The sequence below is a fragment of the Bipolaris maydis genome, assembly GCF_028858645.1.
Source record: "Bipolaris maydis strain C4 unplaced genomic scaffold PSV08scaffold_7, whole genome shotgun sequence".
In the NCBI taxonomy this organism is placed as follows: Eukaryota; Fungi; Ascomycota; class Dothideomycetes; order Pleosporales; family Pleosporaceae; genus Bipolaris; species Bipolaris maydis.
The window spans coordinates 581,792-603,156 of record NW_027093863.1 but is presented as its reverse complement, the minus strand read 5'-3'; the positions used below and the strand labels follow the sequence as shown (position 1 = coordinate 603,156).

Here is a 21,365-nt window from a genome sequence, read left to right as displayed (position 1 = left end):
CTCTCGCTGCCCAACCTCATCATCTTACCATATCTATGCTCTCGTCACCCACATTTCCCCGAGCATACGAGAAGCCAGTACTTCGCGTCTGTATCCCTGTGGGGCACGCCCCTTATATCATGATCGTCACCCGCTCTTGGAGGGACTGAGCGCGCAACGTACAGGGCTGATACCAGCTATAGTAGGTGACCCAACTTTGATCCATCAGTCTGCACTACATGTTGATGGTGAAGGCTTTCATTTTGCCTTCTTCCTCTTCTTGAAGACAACAGCTGGTGCTGCCGGTGCATCCCCCTCCTCCTTCTTGACCACCACTTCAGCAGCTTTGGCTGCGGCCTCTTCTGCGGTAGGTATGTCCTTTAGTGTTTTCGTGTCAGCATCATCCTCAACCTCTGCTTTCACGCCATCATCTGGCTCCTCCTTCTTCACCTCAGTCTGTGTTTGCACAGCTGGCTTCTCCTTCTTTCCAAACAAACTCTCAATATCGTCATCACCTCCCTTGCTGCCTGGAAAGTTCTTGAAAGTGTTTCCCCAGCCCTTTTTCTTAGTGATCAGCTCTCCAGCGGCCTTTTGCTCTTCTTCGTCCTCATCAAACTGTCTCTTCCGTACGCCCTTATTTAGAGCTGTCGCCTTAAATTCACCGTCCTCGGTCACTTCTCCAACCACTTCCTCCGATACTGTCTTCCACTCTCCCGCCATCGCCAGGTCACCACGAGCGACTGCAGGTATCGCAATACCCATAGCCGCCAGCTCCTCCCATTGTCTTTTCCTATCGTCCAACGTCGCTTTCTTCTCCGGTCGCTTCTCGAACGTGGGTTTCCCGCCTACACCAGTCGCGACCGAGGGAGCCGATGAAGAAGATACCAAACCATTCAGGCGCGCGACTTCAGCCTGCGCGCGCGCTTGATTACGCTTCTCATTTTCCTGCTCGCGATGCAGTCCTTTGAGACTGCGCTGGATGTTGCCTTGGTGGCGGCCAGTCGCTTCGTGCTGCGCGCGTTCAAACTTTGTGTCTTTTACATAGGTGGAGCAGAACTTGCACCAGTATTTTGGCTAAAATATGTTAGTCGCTGGTGCCCAAGGATTTTATGCGTGTTATACTAACTGTTGACTTCCAATACTCGGCCATGATGAAGTGTCGAGTGGAGACTGCGACATCACAAAGTCGTCGGAGCTTGAGTTTCGGTGCACGGACCAGGCTCGGTGGTCCGCTCCGCAACATGGGAGCCCACTGTCCGTGATGACATTTCACCGTGTCCGAATGACATCTATTTATTGGAAACTCTGACGACTCTGGCATCATCCCTGTTCAAGAGCTCAACGTCACTTTATCTGGGTATTAAACTGAGACTGATTTTCTAACTTGAATTGGGTAATCCAAATATTACGGCAGACATGAAATCAGCATCGATCTGTAGCAGCGGAGGTATCACCCAAAAGACGGGTCTAAGTTCAACCCTTCTGGAAGGGCGAGTCCTTCTCTTGGCACTGATTGCAGGGGATCAGCACCTTAATAAGCACCTTGTCGAATCCAGTGTTAACAATGCACAATACATCGATAGAACAATGGTCCAGTGAGCACAACTTGAACTGCAAGGACAATGTTTACACGTATGGCAGATGTTCATAGCACTCTCAGTCTCGTGGACATACCAACCAATGCCTTTCAGTCTCGTGATTCCATCTCTAATCTATAGAGCCAATACCGACGAAGAAATGTAGAAGAACGTCTAATACACCCCTCTATCCAAAAGCCCATTTCGGTGTCTTTAACCATCAATTACCTTCCTTGAAATCAAAACTTCACAGGATACTTCTCCCGTACTACCTTGCCATATCGATATAGCAGCGCTGGGACAGGGATGAACGCCACAGCAATAAATCCCAAAATGCTATTTCTCCACCCCAGACCCAACTTCTCATACATGAGTGGCCCGCTGAGCGGTAACAAAGCACCCACGAGACAGCGGAGAGCCGCCATGGCGGCCACAGCCGATGCAGCGTACTGGGGAAAACAGTCGATCATGTAAGTTTGCAGGGGGGCGTAGAGACCCATGAGACCGAAACCGAATGGGATGAGTGATGCAATTGGAACGATCCAGTGGACGTGATATTGAGCTGTCCAGCCATGCCTATGTATGTCCGTTAGTATTCGAATTGAGATGTGAGCGAAAAGCATCTTACAAGAAGAAAGATATCGGGATCATAAGACCAAAGAATACACAAGTCGGCAACCGCATTTCCGGCTCGTAAACACCCTTGTTCTTCTTTGTGAGCCGAACAATCGTTGCGTCACTAGTCCTTGCAACAAATGCGACACCAAAGCAATTGCCGACGCCGATGCCTAGGTAGGCGAGACCTGTCATTTCAGGAGACCAACCGTACGTGTCGATGAAGACGGGAGTGAGACTCGTAAAGAGCATCATGAGAAGACCGAATACAAAAGATATGTAAAGCGAGCAGAACAGCACAATCGGCGACTTGACGAGCATCTGCACCGTGCGTGTGATGCTGTTGCAAAGACTGCGCTTGACACTCAATGCTTCCACACCCTTTTCGTACGTCATGATATTCTGGAGCTCAGGCCGATCCAGCTCTTTCCGGAGCCGCAGCGTCTTGCGCTGCAGGAGAGCAGGATGATACGTCTCAGAGCTGAAAGCAAAGAGACTGCCCGTCAAGAAGGATCCCGCAATGAGAATAATCCACATGTTCCAGCGCCACCCGACGCGCTGGGCAATGAAGCCTCCACAAATGGGACCGATAATCGGTCCAAAGAGGAGAGCCAGGGATGAAATGGATACCGCGAGTCCGCGCTTCGCAGTCACAAAGACATCCGCAATGACGCCCGTTCCAATGGTAAGACACGGACTCCCACCCATACCGGCGAGAAACCGCATGGCGATGAGACTGCCGAGGTTCGGTGCGAGTGCACATCCCAAGGTAAACCCACACCAGGCAACGCTCGAGCAGTTGAGCACCCAGTAGCGTCCATAGAGCTCAGAGAGCGGGCTGAGGACTAAGACACCGACTGCGAATCCGAGAACATACACGCTGACGGTCAGGGAGGCTAGCATCTGCGATGTGTTGCCGAATTCTGCGTCGATAAATGGTGTGGCGGGTGCGAGTATGGACGAGGAAATGGGGCTGAGAGTTGTTAGGCTTGTTACTAGGATGAGTAGCAGCCACTTCTTTCCCGTGGAGAAGTTTCGGGGATTCTTGGGGTCTTCTTGCGAGTCCCAGCCGACGAGGTTGTTGTCGAGGTCTGAGAGAGGGTATCTCTCAACGAAGATTTCGTTTTGCGTAATGTCTACCTCTTTTGAGATGCCTTTTTCAATATCTTTGCTTGCATTGCCATCGGCTTTGTGAACTCCCTGGGATAGTTGTTAACTCCATGTTGCGTTGAAGAGATGGCCGATGGTGTGTTGGGATAACGATATTCAATCTTTGTTGTGATGGCACTGAAATACTAATCGATGGATCTTGGGTGGTTTTCATACCTTTTCCGTCAATTCATCTTCCCCCTCTGAGTCTGAGATGTATGTATCCGAACTATACGTCGACGACACTGCTGTATCTGAGCCACTGCTGGAGTGTGGTCGGTTGTCTTCTGGTAAAGCAGCCATCTCGACGGCAACAACTACAGCACTCGTTACGGTATTTTGGGTATCAAATCTTTCAAAAACAAGCTTCTTGGCACGATTACTTTGAAGCAACAATCACAAGCAGAGAAAGATGCAGTGAAGAATAGAAAAGCAATCCATCCTCAGTGTTACGGCCATTTTATATGGCAACCAAACCCCCCCGTCAAGCAGTGACCTTTCCTGCTGCATCAAGACACGGTATACAATATGCCATCTCACAGAAAGCATCCCAGAAGACATCCCAGAAGGCATCCCAGAAGGCATCCCAGAAAGCACCGAGAGCTTGGGAAGTATTTCCAGAATCAGGCTGGTATCACGGAGGCACCGAACCCATGAACGCACGTTCAACATCTCGACACAACTCACACGTTCATCCATGTAGAAAAAACAAACGACCAGGATCTCGTACATGTTCACAACGAACGGGTCTCACCTCCGACCGTGAGTGAGGCGAAGGCTCACGATACCACTAGGATACACGGTCATGTAATCCGTTAGCACTCGTGCACGAGCAACAAACCATCAGTCTCACGAAGACACACACACGAAACGTACTCTAGTATGAAGAAAAGACAGGTTCCCTGGGCCTAGAACAGCAATTGACATGCTACACCACCGCTGCAAGTGGCCAAGCAAGGGTCCAAAAAAGTCCCATCTCAATCACTTCCGATCTGGACCCCAATATTCTCCATCGGATAAAATAACACCCATGCCCAAGTCAACAGATTTAGAAATAGCCCGCTTACTGGCTGTGCGGTGGCGCGTCCCCCAGCTTTCCACCCATACATAGCCAGCGATTCACGGGGGGCTCTGTCCCGGATGTGGCGGAGCCAAAGTTTAAAGGGACCTCGTTTGGTGTAGTGTGTACCAAACACATGGGTGTTCCTTTGTCCAATGTCCGTGCCACACTTTCCTATCCTTGCCGCCCCCCCCCCCCCCCCACTAAAAAAAAAGCCATAACACACAGGCCTTCTCTCTCTCTCTCTCTCTCCTTCCGATTCCCATCATCTTTTGCTCTATTTCCCCGTATCGTGACATAAATAAAGACACCGGAGACAAAGCCGAGAAGGAGAAACTTATATCCAAACTCTCTTTTCCTTTTTTTTTTTAAAAAAAAAAGGAAAATATATTACAAGCAATATGTGGTGGAAAAAACTATTGAAAACTTCCAGATTCATGGCTTGATAGCGTATGGCTTTGAAGATCGAGACTGAAGGGTAAGGAAGGGAAGGGAGGGGATGACTGGTAAAGCTAAGGGAAAAAACGTTAATACCAACTTGGCGTGAACGACTAGGCACGGACCCCTAATCCCCAACCCCTTCGACTTTCTTATGTCCGGAAGGGTTGATGCTGTTCATGTCAGGTGGCGGGAAAACTTAAAGTGCACGTCAAGTATCGAGGCTCTCTCCCTTTGTTCAGGGTTGTTCTTGACACGTCTCAAGGCTGGTTGCAACACACACACACATGTCAAGTATCAACAGCGATGTTCTGTGGCATGCTTGACACATCAGGAAACGGCATCTCCACATGAATGGGGGAAAGAGGATGTTCTTTCTCGCGGGTCGCTTGTTTTGTCTGCAGCAACCACTGCTTGGCAATTGTTTAGTGCTTACCTGTTATGGTTCTAGAAGACCAATGTTCCAGGATGACAGTCGTCTAACGACACTGTAAGCGTTTGATGTCTGCCCAGACCCAGGCGATTCCCATCACTTCACGGAGCCTTGAACGTTGCAGATGTGTTGATTAAACTTTTTGCCACGTGCAGCTCGGAACATGCCTATCTACACCAACATTGTCTCCGACCATATTTATCCGACAACCATGACACTAACGTACACACAATACTTTGGATAAAAAAAAGCTCCAAGGAGCTGAAAAACAGAGCATACCAACAGCGCCAAACGAGCAATCAGTCATCCGCCCTAAACCATTCTGGTACCGTCCGTTTTTTGTTAACCCAGTACATAGGAGATCAAGGTAAACCTTGTAGAACTTGTGCAAGCGAGTCCTACCCGCTAAGAAGTTCTTTCACACTCATACCCCTTGCGCCGCTCCAACTTCGGCGATCTGTGTTTAGCATCATCAGGGCTTCGGTAGCTTCTTGGTCTTCTCGGTCGGCTTGCGGCTTGAGTGCTGGTGATGTGAGGGAGAAATGCGCCGATCCATGTGAAGAACCCGGAGCTGCGACTGGCCCTGTACTAGGAGGTCCAGTGTGAAATGGATTGCTGAAGTATGTGGCAGTTGGTGTATGAGCACTAAACGCAGGCGAAGGGTGGATAGTCGGCGAAGTTACAGTGGAGCGGCTCGACGATGGGGCCAGCGAGTAATGGTGTGGGTCAGATGGTCGCAACGCGGGGGAGGGGTTTGCCGAGTAGTGCCCGTTGTGATCATGGGGCATGATCGCCGGAGATGTGGTGGTGGAGTGGGTATATACACTTTGGTCTGATGGGCAGATTGCAGGCGAGGCATTTGCGAAAGAGTACCTGGACTGGGAAGCGGGCTGTTCCACGTAGGTAGGTGGTACAGCGTCTTCCATTTCTTCGTCCTGCTCCCTTTCGTCTTCATCCTTGTCGTGAATTCGTCCAACAGGTGGCGGGGGCAGTGAAGATGTAGTGGATGATGGCGAGTCGCGTCTTGAGTTTGCAGTCTTGAGGTCTGAGACACATTGCTCTAGATAGCGCATATACTCAATAGACGCCTTGGAGCTGTTAGCGCATGCGGACGCGTAGCATAGAATACAAATACCCACCTGCAGTATGGCAAGCTTGTGCATTTCCTGGCCCCTACAAGCCGGGATCATGTCTTTCAACACGCCGAATTCTTCATTCATCTTGGACCGTCTCCTTCGCTCAATCAAGCTGTGTGCCGTTTTTCGTGCAATCTTGCGTCCAGCGGCAGTGGTGTTGCTCGCCTGCTTCTTCTTGGCGCCATTGGCAGTTGCGCTTGTGGTCTTTGCATTTTGCGATTGCACTGAAGCCTTGGGTGACTCTTGAGTGTCCTTGAGCTTCATCTGGATGATCTTCCGCGACCGAGTAGGCGGAGGAGGAAGAGAATAGTCGTCCTTGGTGACAACGCCGTGCTGAGCTGCGTTGCTGGAACGCTTGCGCGAATGGCTCGACTTGGACGTCGCTACCGGGGACGATGGAGACGGCGGCCTGTATGAGGAGTCTGAGGCATTTTCTGAGGGACCCGAGGAGCTAGCCACACTGCCTCTACCACCCAATGCCGCAGGCGGTAAGTCGAAGCTGCTCTCCAATTGAGGGGCGTTGGCGGCATTTTTGCCTGTGATGTCGGTCGACGGTTGTGGAGTAGGCGGGAGGTTTGGGCGAGGCATGATTGGAGTGGAGGAAGGCTCGCTCACGGGACGCCTCCAGGATGCATTGAGGGAAATAGGAAGCTCGGAGAGTGGCTGTGAGGGGGGACAGGGCGATAAAAACAATGTATGGCGCGCATTATCACTGTTGGGGGGGTGTCGCGTGGGCTCTTTTGTGTCGCAGCTTGAACAAGCACGACCACGCGGTGTCCTGCCCCCTTGTGATTGGCTGGCCAGATAGGTCAATCGATGGCGCCGGTCATCTCACCTCGAATGAGAGCGTCACAACAGGAGCGTGGGCATCGGAATCGTCGTCTGTAGGCCTCTGGAAGAGCGCATTCTCTTGAACGAGTGGGCCTAACGGCAGACATGGACAACTTGCAGCCAGCGTTGCTGATGCTCAACCTCAACATTGAGCACGTGCTTGCCTTTCCCCTCCGCCGGCCGCTCATTTGGCAGTCGGGCGAGCTTTTTGGTGTGCGGACAAGAAAACTACCCGGAAGAAGCGATGAAATCATCCCATAATGCCTATTTTCGGGTGAACGGGGCGGTTTGGGGGGCTCATGGACTGAATCGCATGTGAAGACGGTCGTCGACATTGAACCCTGAGTTCCTGGTGTTGGCGGACCGCGACGACAATCGCCCCACCATTGGGGCGTGACATTTCAACCCCAGACACGAGCACGTACTCGAGTCAGGTCTCGTGATTGACGTGTCATACATGAATCATGCCTAGCTGTCCATCTAGGTGTCTGCGGGCCATGTGCATTATTACCTCACTATCTAGACTCAAAGAGTACCACAGTGGCTGCTAATTTGATAGCGAAGACAAGGCAATCTTATTTCGCGAACAGAAATGACCCATCTCGAAGAATTTGCATCATGGTAAGGCTCTGTAGGCGAATCAACCTCGTCATACTACTCCAAATAGGCCATGTCCGCCAGGGTAACTATACCATGCACTTCTTGCTCTACCTCGATGAAGTAACATGTCCGCGTGTCACGGAGTTGACACACCGATGGTCCAAATTCCACGACTATGCTATCCCAGTTTGAGTGACCTGTACATGTGACAAAAAATTGCCTCGTCTCGAACTGTTGGAGATAATCAGTTGCAGTCAGTCCGAGAAGCACAGCTTGAGACTCTTTCTCATGTGACAGCCATATGGGCTCTCATTTCCGATTCCACATACCTCAGACTACATGTTTGCCAACGTGAATCACGGCAATTGAAGTTTACAGTAACGCCGAGCCGTCAATTGTGTAGTTTTGCATAGTAGTTACTCTTCTTATCAAGTATTTATACACTATCCAGCCTCGGTAAGTGACTTTTCTTTTCAGCAAGTCACAAAGGGACTGTGTTCGACCGCTCCGGAAACCATGATGGAAGGTTTTCAGAATCGGGTGAGCGGTTCCACAAGGTACTTAAACTCCTATCTATGCCACCCATTCCTAGTTTCGGTGAATTCCGTATACTTACCTTCTACCGGTAGGGTAGGATACCTATTACGCCGTACTTCTCAATCTTCTTAATATCCGCGAAAATAAAAATTCACGTAAGCTCTACTGGATACAAAGGCCGTAATAATCCTGAAAAAAAAACCCCCGTTGAGATGGGAAATCTTCCTTCAAAGATGTCGCCAAAAATGAGAGGTGTAAACATCACACTACCAAATCTCTTCGGCGAAGAGCACTGAGGCCATGCAAAATATGAGATTCTAATCTAAAATCACTTCCGATCCCCCTTACGTAACCCTCCTCCAAGGTGATTCCAAGAGATTCTCAGTTAACTTACCGGAAACTTAGCCTTAAGCCAATCGTTCAATTCCTCCTCCAAGATAAGCGCATGTCGATAATTCTCAAAATGTTCTAGCCCGCTCATCTACGAACCACTTCGACTCCCTTATGCACCAAGTAAGCCAGCCGCAGTAGGAAGGCATGTAAAGACGACACGCATATATTAGTATCCAATTCTGTTTTCCCTTGCGCTTTGCTGAACAATACAAAAAGCATTCACCTGGAACAACTTACACCACTTCTGACTCTCATAACACTTTCTGCTCTCACAATAGTACCTGTTCTCATCCCTGCTGCCTAGCAATAACCAATGTTCTCAATCAAACATGAGCTTTTGTTTCATACGTGGATGTAACGTTTTTGATAGCAAGCTTGAGTAGCAAACCCCGTGCTGAAATCTCTAACCCATTCGTGTTCAATCTGTATGAACTTATCAAGGCCCGTACAAGCTGGTATTAGAACCTGAGTAAGGCGGTCTGAAGAGTCGGCAGCACCTTTAATTCAGAGAGCGACAGCAGCAAGTACACTCCACGAAGCAATACGCATGAGCAGAAGAAGATGTAGGCATGTCACGTGTGATGTTAAGACATTGACGACTAGCTGTTTATCTCTGTAGGCCCCTTGCTTCACTTGGGCAACGTGACGACATACACTTCAAGTGTACCTGATCAATCTTTCAAGCTAATCATCATGCTCTCCCTGAAACCACTTCTCCAGTAGTGCGTGATTCTCAAAGTACTCATGCGAACTCCCAAAACAGTGCTGGAATATCTCGACTCTTATTCATCCTCCTTCCACACCCACACACACTCCATATCTTTCTCTCTCTCTCTTTTTCGCCGTCAGACTTTCTTTCAAACCCCCCTTGAACAACAAAATACTAGGACTAGCAAACCCATTCAAGCCACTGCGTTAAAACTCCAACTCGCCTTTTCGATCACCCCCAAGATTTCACTTCGCACGCCAACTAATCGTACTTGCATCCAACTCAGTGGTGTCACAACCTTCACATTGCTCTCTTCGTGGTGCAACCAGAGATATATATCCCAATATTCCATTCCTTACTCCATGAACCGCAGTCTGCCACTATACAAATACGCATCGCACTGGCCCCCCTACAGCCCCCGCCCCCCCGGAAATCATGCCTGCTTTGCTGCCGATATCGTACTTCGTAATGCCCTACACGTTCCCAACCAGCAGCAAAAACATGCATCAAGGCCCTGAGAAATCGCCGAGAGCAATGGGAAATTCCCATCTGCGCAGTTTCAAACACTTTTTTTTTTTTTTACCAAAACCTCCTTTTCTAAATCTTATTGTCTTTTTTGTTTCTAAACGAGTCCTACGCAAACCCTATTCCATACTCTCACACCATGTACATACATATATACATATATATATATAATCTGAGCTGCGACTAATCCCATCCAGACCAAGTGACCTAATTTCCCCCCCCCCCCCCCTTCCAAAACGCCGTCTTTGAAAAATCCGCACAGGTAAACGGTTCGTTTTGTTTCCAATAAACACGATAAAATCATTTGGTATAAGTGGCAAAAATTTAGGTTGTCAGCGTATGCTATACGAAGGAACAAAGCGCGTGTTTCAAACGAAACAAAAAAATGCCTATAGCATAAGGATGGACATGATTTTTTTTTATTTCACCCGGTTTTTTGCCCTGGTTATTATAACAGAGGGTATTTGCACTCGCAAAGTGACATGGAATAAGTGATTCCACGTTCGGTAATTCGCCATGTGACGCACATGTGTTAAAGTGGGGGAATGAATGAATGAATGAAGCGGCTATCGGGGCTGCCTTGATATCAACAGAATGAAGAAGCAGGTGTTTGCACAGCCCAGTTGATCCGTATCAAACTCTGCATAATGCGTTTATATAACGCAAACACATGAATAGTACTAGATCCTGGGTGTTGTCGGTGTGTGCGTGTTAAGTCCGGCTTTTGTTGTCGGCGTTTAGCAATGATGCCACTACGGCGGTGAGCGCCTCACATAATATATGTAACTAACATGATGCTCCAACAAAAACCGCAGATCAAGACAACATGAAGAGCCAGATGATAGCCAACAAAAGCGGAGACTGGTCCGGGTTAATCCAAGAAACTTGAAGTGGGCATTCTAACTTGTTGCAGATCTGTGAATACGAGAAAAGCGTTTTGAGATATCTTACCGCAACCATGTATTAGACATGAACAACTAGGCATGGGCTATAACGTAAAACTACCAAAATGTAGCACAGGTATTATGCATGAACCCTTCCAAAATCCATTTTACTGCACAGACAATCTCGGGATCCGACACGAGGAACGAAGAATAAAAACGTCCTGACCAAAAAAAGACGAGGCAAGTAAGGCCGATTTCCCCACACTACCGTGATTCCAACCCAAGAGTTCCACCCCGTATCGCGTGATCACCTGCATAATTTTGGCGTCCGTGTATAATAGAGATGTGTGTCAAAGTTTAGAAAGTCGATCTTATCAACGATCAGTGCCGTAGCCTTTTTCCGGACCGTAGAAAATAAAAAAGAACCAAAAAAAGAAAACTTGGATGCATAGACAAAGCCGACTGCCGAAACCTGCAATCTAGTAACAGCATAACATAGCTCAACGCAAAGAAAAAAAAAGAGGCTGGATGGATTCGGGTGCGGGGTACTTGTTACCTAGACGGAAAAGGGAATAGAATGAAGGGAATTAAGGCGGCCTACTATGCAAGTTCGGTACTTTGTTTGATAGTAACAAACTTGAAATTTGCTCGGCGTAAGCCCAGAAAGTTTGACCATCAAATTCCGTTTTTCGTCGGGGTGTCACCACTGTTCCGTAAAATGCCGGATACTCACATTGGACCAGGAAAGCCCGTACATACATCACGCGGTGTTGAGTATTGCCTCACTGCTATACCGGGTGGACCCGAGACTAAACATCGGTGAGGCGACTTAGGTCGAGCTGATGAGCTCCTGTTGTGCGTGTTGGGACACCCAAACGTAATCAATGACTGCTTTTAGTGGCAGCCAAGCTTCATATCATAGTTGTTGCTTGACACGTGCCGCCAACTCCATTTACACCATACAGTCTTGCGGTAAACATATGTAGTCGGCCGTTGCATTTTGACTTTTTCAGCTTGTCGCCATCCCCACAAGTCATATTGCTATTGGTGGCCGGATGTTGGGAGACGCTCCCGGCAGCAAGTATAATCGGGCATCGTGAAGCACGGTCGCTTTCGTGCCGCTCAATTCCCACAAAAGGGAGAAAGACCGTTGTGCGCATCTCTGCGGGTAGCATGTCGATGCGGGCCATGGAGATCTCTGTCGCTTCATTCAAGTTTGCTGAACTATTGGAAGATATAAGTGGGAATTCTTGCAAAGAAAGGCATGATTGACTGGCGTGAAAGCAGGTACAGGGAATGGGAGCCGCCGCCTCGGATAGTAGCGAACGACATGCAGAGGACCTTGACTTTGCTCACCGTCTTTCAGAGAATCAACATTTGAGCGCGGCAACCGAGGGTCCTCCCGTTGCCGGAACAACATGTTCAGCGAATGGATGGTGTTGATCTTGTACTGGTGGCTTGCAGAACCTCGAACAACATGCATGCTTCAACCTTGCACCTTGGTAATATAGCGGTGGACAAGAAAAGCTATGACGCGGATACAGGTCCCAACTGTCAAAATGTAAAACTGCTTGTCAATGCGTAATGCTGGCGGGTGAGGCCCTGTTGCTCGTGTGCTCGCTAAATGAACAAGCTTGTTCCCTTTAGCATGACTCACCGCTCAAAAGGTGATTTTTTCTGACCAACCGGCGGCTATCGACTCGTGAGCGGGCGCATTTACAGAAAAAGCTCTAGTGGTTAGAGGCAACATCCACAGACTCAACAAAGCAGCTGATTCTGCCTCGTGATTGACTGTGGGTTTTTGTGTTGTTTGAGTCGTTGTTCAAGTTGTAGGCGTTTCAACTACACAGTCCAAGCGGTCAAATCGGGTGTCAATAAATCGCCGGCGGTAACAAGGCCGATCGATAGAGGCGACGCGCGGGGCGAAGCGGATCCAGGATCACCGTGAAGGCAGCCATCGGACGTCAGCCCAAGACTGCCATGGGTCGTCGGCGAGAAAAGAGTACGTACGTATTGCGCGTTACATGGATCAATTCGTCCGTGATGTTGAGACAAAGCTTCGCCACAGGGGAAGAAGGTATTCAAGTCTCGCTTGTGGCGGCATCCCTGCAAGGTAGATCATATCATAGCTGGTGAGAGAGCATGTGACTCGGAGCGCCCATGCCAAGCATTTGCACCGCCACGCCGCCACACGACCAAAAAACCCAGCTGCGCAAGCAGTGTATTGCGTTCGGAACGGGCGAGCAATTCGTTGGGCCGTACGCGATATTTTGGGTGGCGCGTTATGCAGCTAGACAGCTCGCAGGTAGGCGGCAGCTGCACTCAGCCTGCAGTGTCGTGGCAGACTAACGTCGGCGTCCAACGAATGTGCGACGTTGCTGTGTGATGTCTGCAGACGATAGGGCTGCGCAAACCTGAGCGATGCGTCATAGCGCTTATGGTTAGTATGGATGGGTGTCGCAGCTGCTTCTAGCCCACCCGGTATCTGGGAGGTGCTAAAGAGATGGGTCTTTACAACGACGAGTGTAGGGATTTATTCACGCGCTGCGCTGCATACAGCAGGCAGCTCCACTTGGAGGGGCAGCTTCACTTGGAGACGAGTCCATGACGATGGCGACATGCGAGAGCGGAGTAAAACAGTTCCTGCAGGTCAGGAGGAGTCATAGCAACGCATGATGCTGATGGATGCGAAGGAATACGCACGGTGAGTTGTCTGATAGCAAAGTGGGACCAGTGAATTTTGAACATGCAAAAATGCTGTGTGTGCGGACTCGGTAGGGAGGCAACCCGATGAGCCACCAGGATAAGGGCCGATGCGGTCCAATGGGGACGTACAATTCAGGCAAAAATGCCAGTGAGAACTGTGTGCCGAGAAATTGCAAGGAGCATGTTGACGGGAGAAACGAGGCATTGTGCGACCCGGGCGTTGGCTTCATGCGCCCCACGGATATAGGCGTTCCGCAACAGCCAGTCACAGGCAAGCAGAGAGGTACTTGCGCTGCGAACTTGCTTTATCAAGCCGTAGTGAGTGTGCGCGGGGAGATCAAACCATGCTGCCGCGAGTATTTGCTTTGCTGTTGACGAAATGCTATCGAATCATTGTGGCCCCGCTGGCGCGATATGCAGCCGTAGTGGGCCCACGGAATAGAGTAGGATATATGCCTTGGAAGAGAGTGCAGTAAGGTCGAAAGTAGCGGTAAACAACAACGCGCGCCACAAGCCAGCAACTTGGGGGGGGTGAGCAGTGAGACATTGGGAAAAAAATTTTCACGGGCGGGAAATTAGGCTTGGGAGAGTGTGTGCGAGGGAAGTTCGAGAAGGGATCCGAGCGAGCAGGACGAGTGCGGCTCTCAAGCGACGACAGGGCCTCCCTAGTCGGCGATAGCCTTTCCCCCAAGCGCCGCGGGACGACGTTGAATTGGTGGACCTTCGGTTGTTTCGGATGGATGGGCTGGAGAATGAGCAGGCGGGTGCGGCGACGAGGGGCACAGGATAGCGTTTGTGCTAGGCAAGAGATGGTGCACCAGAAGGTGGACAGTGAAAAGAATGGTTGACAGGCATCGAGTGGCGCAGAGGGAAACGGTGGATAGTAGATGATGGTGGTCGGGGAGGTGGTCGGTCAATGCGGAATTGGCTGCGTACGACAACCATGTGGGAGTACGGGCGCCGGTGCCAGGGCGCGGCCGGCCACCCAGCGGGTACAGGCAAAATGGGCCGTGCTATCACATCCCATCCGCACTGCAGCGAGCCCAACGCGGGCCTTTGCTGTTGCTGTAGTTGCGGGTTGTTGTTGCGATGGGGTGGGCATGGGCTTGGTGGAGCGAGCGAGCGAGTGCAAGGAGCGCGGGCGCAGGTCAGCTCATCAGCAAACAAGAACTGCTGCAGCCCATGGGCGGCTGAGTCGAGGGCGCTGGAAGCTGGAGGAGCTGCTGGCGCACGGCATGTGTCGTGGGCGGGCTTTGGCAGCGGCGGTCCAGGATTACGGATATATAGTAGTAGTGCGAGCAACGTAGTATGTTTCCAATATTACCCACCCCAAACAGAACAAATTCAAAACAGGCTGAGCGCAATGCCGCCCGCTCGCTCCGCCGCCACTCTGCCTGCTACCAAGGCCTCTGTGCACATCAGGCAGCAATGCAACGCCGCTGTCGCCGTGGCCGTCGTGGGCGGGTAGGCTGGCCGCCTGGCTGGTGTCTCGCACAGCCGTGCGTGGGTCGGCGCCGCGGCCATGGGCAGAGAGCAAAGCGGCCGTGAGACTGGGGAGAGGGCGAGGACGTGGAGGGTTCGGGGCTCGGTTTCCCAGAATACTAGACTGGCGGGCACTGCTAGGCCAAGTACGGCGGCGAGGCCTGCATGTCAATCTGACCCGGCGACGGGGGAAAGGCCAAAGCATGGGAGCCCTTGGCCTGCACTAGCTGGTGAACGGCGCGACAGGGGGGGTGCGTTAGGGTGCATGGGCGCCCGCTGAGGTCCGCGCGCCCAAGGAGCGAGTGACGGCTGTGGTTTGAAAAGCAGGCTGAGCCCGCCGCCGCTTCCTCTTGTGCCCGCCCGAACATTCACCACCCCATTACCAAGCACTCCAGACGCCCCCGTCTACACACGCCCGCACTTCAGGATCCTGCCCTCTGGATCCTTCTGGCAGACTCTAGCATCGCCTCCATTCCACACCCAATGTGCAGCACGCCGGCCCGGATATCCCCTCTCCTCCCCTCCGTCGCTGCACCCTCCTCCTCCGCCGCCCTCTACCACCGCGCGCGAAGAAGCTCGTTTGCCCTGCACATCCCCAGGTGAACCAGGCACCCGCCTGAGCCCTCGAACCCCCGTTCCCAGACCACCACCCCGCCTCGCAGTCACCACTCCGACGCCTTCACCACAACCCCCCCAGAAACATGTACGCACCACAGTATCCCACGCCTCCTCCGGGCTACATGCCCTACGACTACCACCGCACCACGCCGCCCATGTCGCCCGGCCCCGGCGCCAACTACTACTCTCCCCGCCACGCCCCCCAGATGGCCACACCACGAGCCAGTCCAAAGGTCTCTGGCCACTCGCGCCGGGCATCGCACGCCGTGCCATCGACACAGTACCAACAATACACGGCCTCGCCTCGAGGAGGAGCCGTGCCCCACTATGGCGCTGCCGAGTTTGCTGCCCCGCGCACCCACGCAACGCCGCGAGGCACCCCCGAATATGTAAGTTATTTCGGTTACACTCTTCCAAGTCGGCATCGCCGCGACTCAGACGTCCCGCCTCTCAAGCGCAGTCATCGCGAGAGGAAGCGTCGTCCGTCGCAGTCGGCACGTCAGGTCCACACCAGAGTTGTCTACGACGACCGAGGCTACGGCTACGAATGCGACTACGACGTCTACGATTACCCACCGCCGCCGTACGAACAGTACGCGCGCCACGACATGTACCGAGGGGATGCTGATCGCTATTACTATGATCAGGTCCCAATCTATGATCCAGAACCAAAGTCTAGCCGCCCCCGACGAGCCTCTGCATCGACACGACAGCCAGCCGCCTCGCCCAAGAAGCCAGCCCCAACAAAGACTAGCCCCAAGGCCACCGAAGAAGACGCGCGCCGCGCTGGCATTCCTGCCGGCTACTCGTACAAGAACTGGGACCCTACCGAAGAGCCCATTATGCTGCTAGGGTCCGTCTTCGACGCAAACTCGCTTGGCAAGTGGATCTACGACTGGACCGTCTTCCACTACGGTCCTGCCACGCCTCTCGCCGAGATGGCAGGTGAGCTGTGGCTCCTCCTCATCCAGCTCGCTGGCAAGGTCAAGAGAGCCGACGAGACGATGCCCAAGATCCGCAAGAAGGAGAACCACGAAATGGTCGAAGACTTCCTCGAGAGTGGGGAGCGCCTATGGGTCCGCTTCGCCAAGCTGCTCAAAGTATGCGAGGACTACATGTGGAAGGCGGCCAAGAAGGAGAGTGGCAAGGAAAAGCCCGTGTCCATGGGCAAGAACAGCGGCAAGGAGTTTGTCGAGTCCATCTTTGGGCGCGACCGAGAACTCGAGAAGACTGAGAAGCTCATGACTGGAATGCGTCTCTGGTCGATGCGCTTCGACGCCAACTGCGAAGACATCCTACGATATCCATCCGCCTAGGATCGAATACCTTTTGTTTTCTTTACTCTATACCTGGACGCTTTTGCGCTGGCGTTTTTCTGTCTGGGTATACCCCCTCCCCCCTTTGGATTACCGGCACTGCTTTGCGCGTCACTTTGACATTACTGCGAGATACCCTTTCTTGCTGTTACTAATTGTTAATCTCGCTGCACGTTTTTTATTGTTTCTTCGTTTGCTTCAGCATCTGTACAACACTACTGGGTCTTTTGCGCATTTGGGCGAATCACAGGAAAAAGTCTGCTTTGCACTATGATATCCCCCCTTCTCTTGTATCTTTTTTTTTTCTCTCTCTCTCTTCTCAGTTTTCAGCCGGGTATTGTCGTTTACTGTTTTTTTTTGGTTTTTATGTTCTGCAAGGTGTTCAGGTTGTGTTTGGTACTGGGTTACCACGTCTTGTCTTCTAGGTTGGACCATCTAGATTTGGGAGATTTCTTCTTCAGACAGTCTCTATTACGAGACTGGTGCCTCACGGTCAAAACTAGGATACCCGCCATACCACTCTATTGTTATGTAACAAATTTTATTTACTCTGGCCATTACCAAAGCAGTCTTTTGTGCATGTCGTATCCCCTTGGACAGGTGAATGTCTGTGAGTCATGGTGTGGCGAGGCAATCAAACTGAGCATGTCGCATTCCTCGCACGGGTTGCGATGGTTGTGAAGGGTGAATTTTGGGGTTGGGCAGCCCCTGCATGCAGCACAGCACGCACAGCAATGCGAGACAGCAGACAACCTATCGCACGCCCGAACGGTCGTCTGCCACGTGCTTTTTTCTTGGTCGCTGCGTGTCCAGCACAGCCGTGCGGTGGCACACACACTCAGACACGCGCACACAGACACACGTACCCTTACCCCTCCCTCTCTTGTTTTTGAAAAGTTGAAAGAAGGTTGGCTGGCGTAATAGGCTTGTCGCACCATGATGACTCGCACCCTCATCACACTCATACTCGAGCAGCCAAGATGAATCATCTGTAAGCACCATGATGCACGGCCAAAACCCAACCGTTGCGCCTTCACCCATAGCGATTGGCCATGCAGCCCCCGTCAGCGCATTCTCAGCCTCAAGGAAGCAAGCGGGCGTGCATGGAAAGGGCCTGCAAGCCGCGGCTGGGCCAAAGAAGCAACATACGACTGGACGGGTCTTGTTATTTGCTTTTTCATCTTTCCTTGCGTCCATCTCGTACCGCCCTGCCGCTCGTTTGCTGCCTTGTGGCGGGTTGGCGCAGGCGGCGGGAAGGAATGCACCAGAAAGGTCATGGGCTAATGCATAAACGGTGAGAAAGCAAAGGAACGCAGCAGCAGTTTGCTTTGCCTGTTGGTCCTTCGCTCCTCTGCTGCTGCCTTGTCTTTGCCCTCTTTTCCCGCGCCCGCCCGCCCGCCAGCCTATCGCAAACTAACAAACCCTTGCACTTCTCACCCACACACCCACACACCCTCGCAAAATCAACATGTCATCAACCAGAAGGAATACAAGATTGCGCATTTCCGTCTGAGGGAGATTGCCAATGTGATTAGTTGTATGCCGCGAGGGGCAAAAAAAGATTGATTGCTCTATTTGCGGGAGGAACAAAGCGGTTTGGGGGCGGGCTTTGTGTGTGTGTGTGTGTGTGTGTGTGTGTGTGTGTGTGTGTGTGTGTGTGTGAGGGTGTGGCGAGGCCCAAGGGTCCCCTTTGTGCATGTGTGTGCTTGCTTGTGTACACTGTGTCCTTGGGGCCCAATCCCACCCTCCCTCTTCGGTGTGCGATGCCAAAACGGCGCATACCTTACTCGCTCGCTCTCTACTACTTACTGCTACTCTGACTAGGATTCCATCAACGCCGACATGCGCGAACAAAGTTTGGTAGCCTCTTGCGACTGAAACCCACTTGGGCGGCGCCACAGGCCACCACGGTCCTGTCTGTCCTCTCTCTCTCTATACCTACCTCAAGCGGTCGTCGTTGGTCTTCCAGGGATCAAAGAAGGTTTACCGTGGTCGCGGCCGCATATGCGGCGCGTCCTTCCCTTGCGGTTATTCAGCCTCCTTGCCACCACCACCACTACCACCACCATCCTTCCAGCCCATCACCCTTGCCTTGCCAAGTGCAGGGATCGGGGATGCAGATTAACAGTGGTCCGACACGGGAACGCTCCGTATTGATAGCCAACTATTGCATTTACTGCTTTCCTTGGTTATATTTCCGCCCGCACCCCTTTTGTTCCTGGGACATCCTTACGTACCCCCCCAGGTGCTAGGCTGCAGCTTTGCGCAGTCGCTGCGTCACAACATGCGTTTGTTGTTTCGGAACTGACAGGAACAGCAGCAGAGGGAGAGGGGCTGGGGAAGGGCACATGGAGTCTTTGATTTTTTTCTCTTCTTTGTTGCTCCTCGCATGTCAAGACGGGAAACGGTACGAGATGCGTGTAAGATGGGACAAAGATGTCTTGCAAGGTTTCACGCAATCCGTCTACTGGAACACGCCGCGGCAGTGGCTCTGTTGCTCCGTTCCTGTCCGGATGAATGGCGCGTGTCACATGCCGATGGCCTTGGCCCGTTGGCCTTGCACGTGCTGGACACGGTTGTTCATTCATGCTCTTCTCTGCGGCTGAGGGTGATGCGGTGGCACCTTGAGTGTGATGATGGCATTGGCGTATGCCCAGGAACGCATCTCCATGCTCTTTCCCTGCTGCTGCCAACCCAAAGTAGCCGCCCGCCAATGTCTCTCTCACTCAGATGACTTGTGCAGCCTATGCACAGCTTCCTTGTCCATCCGAGCATGTCGCAGCGCCATCACCATGTCCCGGGCGGCTCGTCGTCTGGTGCCACCAACACGTCGCGGCCAATACGCGGCACGGTACATTGACATAGGGTAGGTAGTACGGGCGGCTAGGCGAGATAGCTGATGCCCTGGCTGCCTCACCAGATGCGAACGCATCTAGCGTACCGACCTAGACACATGTCAAAACTCTGGCCGGCTCCCAACGCTCAAGTCTACCAAGCCCAAGTCCAGCTCACTGGCAAGCCTAGACCATCCGGTGCACGGTGTGTTTCGAAACGCTTGGCCGGTGCTTTTCCTGTCGTGCATGAACCCCAACCCCGTCCGCGTCACTCTGCTGGACCCCTCTTCCTTAACCCATCACAGCAACCCAAGCGAAGCCGAACCTCCATCGCCGCCCGCCGCCCGCCGACCTCCCCGCGCCTGGCCAATGCTCGCGCCTCCTCTGCCTATGACGACCGAATGGCCCACCTCCGAACCCACTCTCGTCTCCTCCATTACCCCGCAGCCGCAGTCTACATCACCTAGTAGGTACCGTACTTGCCATACTGACCCGCTCCGCGTGAGCCGCCTGTGCCTATGCCCATGTCATGCTTCTTTCATGCTACCTGGTTTTGCGACCTGGCCCGGTCCTGGACTTGATGCCCTTTGCGCAGGGCGAGAGAGGGGTAACTTGTTGCAAGACGTCATGGGCCATGGCTTCGTTGCTCCAGCTCCCCCCACATCTTCGATGGACAACACCTGATCAATACTCTGCCAGCATCGAGATTGCGCGTTTTTGCTCTTTTGTTTCTTGCTTCCTCATGCGCCCCTCCCTCCCTGCTCGGGCGATTCCGATGCCACACTGTGTGATGAGAGGGGTGGTTGGATCGAATGGCGAGGGGCAAGTCCTTAGAAAGCGCGTAGTTGGTTGCGAAGGGTCAGCAGGACACGTCTTGTTTGCTGGAAGGGTGTGCTCGGGCTGCCAAACCCGAGCGTTACGCGCTGTATGCCATGTCTTTGATTCGTCTATTTTCTAGAAATCACATTTTTGTATGTGTAAAAGGCTCAACAGCCGTGAGAAAGCAAACCATCACTAAGTGGATATTGTTGAGGAAGAGGGGGTGATGGGAAAGACAACTTTCCACCTGAGATTTCCCTTTCGCAAGCGGCTAACCGTGCATTCCATTCGACAGACCTTCTCGCATCTCTATCCGCGATATCCTAGCAACTAGCATTTACCGCGCAAAAAAGAGACTTTCGGCATCTCCCGATAACGGGTCACGTTCAAAGTTCCAACAGGGAACAGCGATTGCAACATCTCCAAAGTCTAAATCCTCTACTACATACTATGAAATGGCGCGTTCCACCTTACCCTGTTTAACCCGAGTCCTTACTCAAAATTACTACGTCACCAGGTAACAATTTACAATAGTCTGGCCCGCTTAAACCCCCCCTAGTCCACTAAGCCGTCTACAAACACTAGGTGGGTGTACCGCAAACCACCCACCATCTTTGTTTTCCGAAGCCCGGCTCGCAGCGTAGCCAAGGGGGGGGGATCCCGCTTCCCTTTCCCTTCCTTCCCTCATCCACGTGCTGGGCTAGTTTTACTTAGTTAGCTTGGT

At 52.1% G+C, this 21,365-nt stretch overlaps 5 protein-coding genes across 5 annotated transcripts; 2 read left to right on the top strand and 3 right to left on the bottom strand.

Annotated features, from left to right (window-relative positions):
* Positions 1–193: 193 nt before the first annotated feature.
* On the bottom strand, positions 194–1,136 carry PSV08DRAFT_42266 (uncharacterized protein). The gene is made up of 2 exons (XM_014227252.2): positions 1,106–1,136; positions 194–1,053 (listed from the first exon to the last, which is right to left on the bottom strand). The coding sequence occupies exons 1-2, from the start codon at positions 1,127–1,129 to the stop codon at positions 238–240; spliced, it is 840 nt and encodes a 279-aa protein (XP_014082727.1). The 5' UTR covers positions 1,130–1,136; the 3' UTR covers positions 194–237.
* Positions 1,137–1,795: 659 nt separating this feature from the next.
* On the bottom strand, positions 1,796–3,737 carry PSV08DRAFT_223301 (major facilitator superfamily domain-containing protein; the record flags this gene model as incomplete). Its single annotated transcript, XM_014227253.2, has 3 exons — positions 3,498–3,737; positions 2,185–3,371; positions 1,796–2,132 (listed from the first exon to the last, which is right to left on the bottom strand). Exons 1-3 carry the CDS (start codon positions 3,621–3,623, stop codon positions 1,796–1,798), a joined length of 1,650 nt encoding a protein of 549 aa, XP_014082728.1. The 5' UTR covers positions 3,624–3,737.
* A 1,912-nt stretch (positions 3,738–5,649) lies between these two features.
* Positions 5,650–7,020, bottom strand: PSV08DRAFT_223297 (uncharacterized protein; the record flags this gene model as incomplete). Its single annotated transcript, XM_014227254.2, has 2 exons — positions 6,391–7,020; positions 5,650–6,339 (listed from the first exon to the last, which is right to left on the bottom strand). Exons 1-2 carry the CDS (start codon positions 6,973–6,975, stop codon positions 5,650–5,652), a joined length of 1,275 nt encoding a protein of 424 aa, XP_014082729.1. The 5' UTR covers positions 6,976–7,020.
* Positions 7,021–14,575: 7,555 nt separating this feature from the next.
* PSV08DRAFT_247396 (uncharacterized protein) lies at positions 14,576–16,988 on the top strand (the record flags this gene model as incomplete). Its single annotated transcript, XM_014227255.2, has 4 exons — positions 14,576–14,878; positions 14,926–15,036; positions 15,379–15,653; positions 15,752–16,988. 4 exons carry the CDS (start codon positions 14,576–14,578, stop codon positions 16,986–16,988), a joined length of 1,926 nt encoding a protein of 641 aa, XP_014082730.2.
* PSV08DRAFT_298103 (uncharacterized protein) lies at positions 16,922–17,544 on the top strand (the record flags this gene model as incomplete). The annotated part of the gene is made up of 1 exon (XM_066092621.1): positions 16,922–17,544. A coding segment is annotated over one exon (273 nt), but the record flags the coding sequence as incomplete, so codon positions are not given.
* Between the last annotated feature and the right edge of the window lie 3,821 nt (positions 17,545–21,365).

Coding starts and splice junctions, on each gene's coding strand:
- PSV08DRAFT_42266 (XM_014227252.2), bottom strand. CDS start 1,129: ATGGCCGAGTATTGGAAGTCAACA. Junction 1,054..1,105: donor CCGAGTATTGGAAGTCAACA/GTTAGTATAACA, acceptor AACATATTTTAG/CCAAAATACTGGTGCAAGTT.